General features: G+C 33.1%; 1 protein-coding gene across 3 annotated transcripts in view; it reads left to right on the top strand.

The window, feature by feature from the left end:
• Mgat4c (MGAT4 family member C) overlaps positions 1-7,802 on the top strand; it is a 671,730-nt gene that overhangs the window by 659,937 nt on the left and 3,991 nt on the right. For all 3 annotated transcript variants that reach the window (XM_029482261.1, XM_029482259.1, XM_029482260.1), the window contains one exon: positions 6,438-6,585. In XM_029482261.1, coding sequence (XP_029338121.1) covers positions 6,438-6,585 — 148 coding nt within the window. The remainder of the gene's footprint in view (positions 1-6,437; positions 6,586-7,802) is intronic.

Genomic DNA, 7,802 nt, shown 5'->3' on the forward strand with positions numbered 1-7,802 from the left:
TTTCTTTCTTTCTTTCTTTCTTTCTTTCTTTCTTTCTTTCTTTCCTTCCTTCCTTCCTTCCTTCCTTCCTTCCTTCCTTCCTTCCTTCCTTCCTTCTTTCTTTCTTTCTTTCTTTCTTTCTTTCTTTCTTTCTTTCTTTCCTTCTTTCTTTCTTTGTACTATATGGTGTTTAATATGTTTATACATATACATAATAATTATTATTATATATTTAAATATTATATGTTATATAATATGTCTAATGGAATACTAGTTGTATATACAGACTTTATATATATGAAATTATTAAGACTATTGGTCTTTAATATGAAACATATAAAGAATTTTTGCTAAATAGCATTATTCCTAGTCTCTATATTTCATACATTATTGTTGAGATTTTTAGAAGCATTACTTATTTTGCCATAAATTTATATTAGTATTTAACTCTTATTTTCCTATATTTTGATATAATTTAAAAACATATAAATATATTTTGTTCATATTCTTCCCCTCCCCAAGTCCTTCAAAACCCTCTCCCCCTCCCTACATACCCAACCTAAAGTTATTTCTCAAACTTTTTAAAAAAAATATTATTAACAATCCTAAAATAATAAAATGAACTATGTTGTATTCTATGTACTTTTTTTGCAAGTACACTAAGCCTTTGTATTTTGAATATCCCTAAATCCCAACATATTATATACTGATATTCATTGAAAGACACCAAAAGGTAAAGAGACAGAACTATGTAAACATTCAAAACACATACTAAATTAGTGGATGACTATATTAGATGCTATAAAATACTTAATAACAATGAAAAGTAAAATTTTATGTCCAATTAAGAGGAATCAGTACCATACTATGATCTATTATGGTTTCATCATTTCACATCTGATGATTAAAATGCAATGCTGACATTTTTGCTATTTTTATTTGAAATGGGCAAAGACAGACACATCCTAATTCTCATGTTTTTAGTATTATTAATATATTTGAGATTTTGAGACCTTTGAGTTCACAACAAACTCTGTCAACAACCAGCAATATGAGAGTATTAATGTTATTAGCAAAATGGATTTTGACAATAACTACAAGGATTATTTCCCAACAAAATGTCATTGGTTATATATGCTTAAAAGCTTTCTGCTATTTGCCATTATAGCTTATGGGTCAGCTATAGGACTTTAAATGGCACAGATTCTCTTAAGAGATATTTTGTACACATATCTTGCTTCCTTCAGCTCTGTTCTTTAATGAACATATTCTAGAATTCTGGTTCTTTGATTTGTACAGGATTTCTATCTTCAAGTAAATACTGGTTTTAAAGAGCTGCAGTTCTATCACCTAAAGTCAAGACCTGTAATTCTATCATCTAAAATCAGATCACAACAGTTGAATGTACCAAAAAATGACAAGCTTTTCCTAGATATGATTTATCAATACTGCAAATCATAACATAATGACTACTAGTATGGATGTATGAATAGATTTAATTTAGCCTAATTTAGATTTATGAGTCATCAGATAATGAAAGAATATCTATACTATGTATACCATGAATATTCTTGGTATACTATGTATACCAAGAATATCTATACTATGTATACTATGTATAGATATTCTTTCAGGCATAGATAGAAAAAAATATAATAAAAACCAAATTTCTTTCTCTCTCTCTCTCTCTCTCTCTCTCTCTCTCTCTTTCTTTCTTTCTTTCTTTCTTCTCTCTCTTTCTTTCTTCCTTTCTTCCTTTCCTTATTTATTTTTATTATTATTCTTTTTTATTGGTTATTTTATTCTTAAACTGATGATTCAGTCCTGTGGTAAGTTTCTTTTACTCTGCTAATAGCAAAAATTAAATCAAGTCTTGTCGGTTAAGCAAAAGTTATTGGTTCCATGTTATTATAGTCCATGTGTTGTTAACCATTCAGCGTCAATGAATCAAGCAACCTATCACATGCACCAGATATATTGTCACCATAAGAGATCTTTATATTAATAATAAAATGACTAAGAACAATATGAAATTGGTGCCCTGGTTTGAGATAGTTTTTGAAATCCTATAAGCATTTGTCCTAACTCCAAACTTCTTAGAAAATATAGTTATTTATTTTATATACAGTGTTATGCTTTCATGTATGTCTGCACACCAGAAGAGAGCACCAGATCTCAGTTTAGTTGGTTATGAACAAACATGTGGCTGCTAGGATTTGAACTCAGGAACTTTGAAGAGCAGTCAGCATTTTTAACCTCTCAGCCCCCTAACAACATAACTTTAAAAGTATGATTTAATTATAAACTTTTCAACTAAAGAATATTTTTGAATACATTTTTCTAACAACATAGATTATTACTAATCAAATTTGTAAACCTGGACACAGAGGAAAGTTGTTAGTACTGTTAAAGTATAATTACTTTAAAATATTTATGTTAAAATATAAAAGGTAAATTACAGGGAATGATAAATACATATTTATTGTAAATATACTAGTGGTGTTTGGATTTAATTTTTCATTGTTTACTAGACGATTTTCCAGTAAACTCTTTTACATGGTTAATTTCAGTCCATAATTCTTTGGATCAATAATGCTAAATTCCATTAAAACTACACATGTAGAAAGCTGAAAACATGAAGCAGTGGCTATGAGCTCTTAGTAATTGAGCAGAGGACCTGGGATTAAATTTTCAGCACTCACACGATTGCTAACAAACTTGAAACTCCTGTTTCTGAAGACCTAATGCCTTTTTCTGGATCCAGTGCCATTTCCACGGATGTGGTGCATGTAAATTTATGTAGGCACACACAGATATAAATAAATAAATGAATAGATAAATACAGATTTAACATTATTTTATATAATATGATTACATTATTCCTTCTCCAATAACTCTCTGCAAACCCTTCCACATACAAATACTTGATTTCAATTCAGATCCTCTTTTTGCATTAATTGCTGTTACACACACACACACTCTCTCACACACACACTCATGTACACATGCACATCAATTGATAGTAGCTAACCAATTACAGTTCATCCCCTGGAAAAACGACTTCTATTCTCTGCATGACTTAGTTTTCTGTAGCCCTTTTGCATAGTTGAGAAGAGTGGGCTCTTTCCCATTCACACTAGCATTTCTCTCATTATTGTCATTGTTCAGATCTTGTTCTGCAATCATGTTGGTAACACTTTATGAGTGTAGCTTCTGATATTTCTAGAAGACATAATCTTCAACAAAATCAATCCTCATTTGGCTCTTACAATCCCTCCACCTCCTCTTCCACAATAATCCCTTAGAGTTAGATATAGGAGTTTTATTACTACCTATTTATGATGCCCATGAATATCAGCAATGACAAGCATGGTGCAGTAAAAGGAAAGGTATAACAGTGGCATGCACACTAGCAACTCTGTAATTGTTTGCAGTTTATATTTGGATTTAAAACCCATTCTATACAAGTAACTTCTTTTTGCCTGATATAATTGTTTGAGGCTTACTGCTGAATAAACTCACACTTTCTTGTTCTTTCTGCAATCTGGCTGGCTGGTTCAATCCAATTTATCTGGTTCAAACCCCTTTCCAAGCTGACTGATTCAATCTGGCTTCTCTCAGCTTCTGACTAGATTGCTGTGCTTGGCCTCACACTAACTCTGGCAATTTGTTCTAATTTTCGGACTCCTTCTTATTCTCTGACTTCATCTACCTCTGCTGAGCTGCACTGAACTGCATGAAATCATGAAGGACCTCAGCTCCACTGCATGCCCCAGCTTCACTGACTCTGCATGCTGTTTTCATTCCTGTGCAGTTCTCATGAGAGTTGGGAGAATCAGGCATATTTTATGTCTACCTCTGACTCATTCTGTAAAATCTCTCTGATTTGTCACTTTGTCTGCCCTTAAATTAGACATCACTTTCAAATATGGCTGCTTCCTTCCGCCAACTAATTTTACCTAAAAGGTGTGTACTGAGAATATGTCTGTATTCCAGTCAGAGGGATTAAAGGTGTATGGTATGTCTGCATTCCAAATGGATCTCTTGCCAGAAGAGCCATGTTGCTGTATTAAAATCCTCTACACACTCAATAACAGGAAACTGATGCCTGGTACAGAAATCCTAGCTAACTGCCTAAGGCCAGTGAACTTGTGGATATTGGAAAAGAACCACCACTGTACTAAAATAGCAAAACGCCCAACTAAATTCGAAATTTTTGTCTTTATACCAAGAGATAATAATGGTTCTCAGCCCTTATCAACTAAATGTCTCTTTGCAACAGATACAAGTCATTACAGAAAACTACAACCAATCCAAATGCAGAGCTGTGGAACACAACTTTTGCAACTTCAACTCAAATACACCTTGTTAAAATGTGTATGTTTAAAATGAGGATATTTATTGAAAATTGGCTCTGGTAAAGAATATAATATAGTTTCTACTTAACCTATTTCCTTTTATATTTAATTTTGTATTTTCATAAGCTTCTCTCTCCTGTGTTTTAATCTTGCCTCTGTAATGTCATGGTGCATACAGTTTCCTAGCATAAACTGCAATATCTTTCTCTTGTAGAGCTGAAACAACACTTGTAATTCAGCGAAATCCAATGAACAGAATTAGTACTTCTCTAGAGTTACCACATTCAATTCTCTTTTTGATAGGAAAATGTATTTGTGGTTTGAAACTATAGGCATATTAATGGCTTAGTGATCTGATTTTGTTTTAGAAGGATAAGTGAGCTTCAGTTGGAAGGGGAGCTGCACTCAGTGGAAGAGACAAATACTTTTACAAGGCAAACTAAGTGACAGAGACATTGCATGCCCAATCAACTTAGCCTCTCAGCTGTGAGCATTTTCAAAGTAGCCACCAGGGTATATATTTAGACTGTAGTGAGTCCATTGAATTGCATTACCATCCAGAAAATGATTGTCATAAAGCTTTGCCTTATTACTGAGACACACACTATAGCTTAGTTACTGCAGAACGAAGGTGTCCAGGGAACAGGGAGGCTCAGCTAGTCGCCTCTGAAAGCAGCCAACCAGACAGACTCAGGTGAAAGTTACATTTTTATTGATGCTGAAAGTATAAAGAAGCTTGTTCTTGTGAACTGAATTAAGCATTTTCATATCAGTTCTGTTTCATTTTTATATTCTGCTACATCCTTCAACCAATACTAATGTATTCCATTTTATAACTGAAAAGACCCAGACTTTTACATATTCAGGGAAGAATGGATAAAAGATACCAAATTTCATATCCTTTCTTTAGCATGTAGCCTCAAACAATAACAGAATCCAAAAATATATACAGCACAAGACTACTGTACATTTAATAAAAATGTCTTTATGTTTTATACTACTACACTAATGTTGAATGAGTCAATATGATAGGTCATCTATAATTCCTTTGTAAAAATCCTAAAGTATTTGTTTTAATACATTCTGTTTTTATATTTGTTGACCTATAGAAATCGATGAAGCTATTTATGTATAAGAGAGTTAAGATAATCAGAATTTGGTGAACATTAAACTACTATATTTATAGGAAATTTTTGTTTAATTGTGAACTGACAGTACTTTGGATGTCTATGGTTTTTGAACATGATGAATAACCTATAAACGTTGTTAAAAATGTCTGTTCAAGCTCTCCAAGTGATATAAAACATAGAAATATGTTAGAACAGACAGATTAAAATTCATGAGACTACTTGAACATTTGACAAATCTTAAGATTGGATTTTATTAATTTAATTATATAGCCATAAAGATTCTTATCTCTACTGTTACACCTAACCCTAACCCTCCTAATCACACCACTCCCTACGGGTGTATGGGGGCCATTGTCAGACCACCCATCACAATGGCCTTATCTGGTCATCTATAATGAATCAATAAAACTTTGTAACAAATACATCTGAATCTAAATAGCTTGTTTATAGTTAAATTGCCATACACATTCTTTAAATGTTATTATCAACACTGATTTTTCTCTTTCGTTTGAACGTATTTGTAAAAGAGTATGTACGTTAATATGGCTCACAATTTGGGGAATGTGGTCAGAATCAGCTCCAAATTGATCACTGTTAAACGGTAAAGTCATTGCACATTAAAAATTTTAGACTTTGAACATGTCACATGTGGGCATTTTCAATTAATGGTATATTTGCAGAAATGATGCCATTAGTAGTTTGTGCTATAGAAAAGCAAATATGTTGCAGAATAGTGATTAGAAGAACTAAGAAGGCTTAAAGAGGATGGTAAGAAATCAGGTGATGTGTAATGGCGTGGTTGTAGGCTAGATATTGGGATTTATGTAACTTTCTATTCCATGTACCACCCACATCTTCATTGTGTAAGGAGATAGTCACCTAACCTGTGAGTAACTATTACCTATAAATTTTGTATATATATATTGGTGGATTTTTTGTATTTGTTTTATGTGTGTGTGCGTGCATTTAGGAAGGCGACAAGCAACTTATAAGGGAAACATCGACACACCAACTTAATTCTGAACGCTATGTTCACACTTTCAAGGATTTATCAAACTTCTCAGGAACCATAAATGTCACTTATCGCTATCTGGCTGCCACACCTTTACAGAGAAAACGTAAGTATTCGTTAGCTTTTTAATAATAACTGCATAATGAAACAACTTTAATAAAAGTTGCATTGCATAAGGAATAACTTAAGACAGCATTTGTCTATCACAAAATATTTTAATATTACTGTGATCTATAGTGTAAGAAATACTCATTTCTTCAATCTTTGCAAATACTTTAGAACCTAGTAACTATTAAAATACCAAATTTTAATATCAACCACTTAGAAATGTATTATAAGGCCATATATGGGATAAACAATTATCTATTGGATTTTGTTATTTAATTACATTATTTATTTGCATCAAACTCCCCTACATTGGCTTTAAATTTTAAAAGCTTAGCTAGTGTTGTCATATTTACAATCTTTGATAGCATAGTTTTATAATTTCTAACTAGTGCTAAAAGTGTATTGAAAGTATATTGAAAATGTGTTGAAAGTCTTGGTAGTATACTACTTTAAAAATAGTTACGTTAGATTATCATAACTAGGGATAGTTTTTAAAAATATAAGAATTGGCTGTCTCATGGATCTGGTAGCCAGATATTAACATTTAAGTTCTGTCTCATACTCATTATAATTGTTCCAGAGGTGATTTTCCAACTTCAAAAATAAGTTGAGCCATACTCAAGGAAGATGAGAAAGTTTACTCAAGCCACTGTGAAGAAGATGTCCTGGTTGGGGAAAAAATTACAGCCATTCAAAATTTAGTGCTTCTGAAATGGCTTCTGAGTGGTCTGGGTTTGAAAAGAACAAGAATAAAAGCACAAAGAGTGAGCTTCCATCAATGCAGTGGTTAGCACTGCATTGACAAGCTCCTGACAGGGTGCTGACTGGCCCTGAGTGACTAATGCACCTTCCAGATGAGAACTGCAGAAGAAAGGAAGGACTTCCCTGGGCTTGTTAGACATACATATGATATCAGGGAAAGGCTCATATTAACTCAGCAATTTCACACATAGGAACCTATATTCTATTTTACTCAATGCTTACTCTGAAGTTATATTTAATCTTAGTGATAATGAAATAAGAGCTTCAGAAGGTATGCAGTGCTTGTCAGATGTAGACAGTTTGTACTTGGGATTATTTCTTTCCTTGAAAGTATAGAGCGCAGTCGGAGGACAGTGACCTGCCCTGCAGGGAACGCCATCTTGGCTCCGGGACTCCGCCGAGCTTAGTCTCTACAGGTCAGAGTGGGGACCACGGGGGCAGACGGCTTCTGGG

This window comes from Mus caroli, chromosome 10 (genome assembly GCF_900094665.2).
Source record: "Mus caroli chromosome 10, CAROLI_EIJ_v1.1, whole genome shotgun sequence".
NCBI classification, from domain to species: domain Eukaryota; kingdom Metazoa; phylum Chordata; class Mammalia; order Rodentia; family Muridae; genus Mus; species Mus caroli.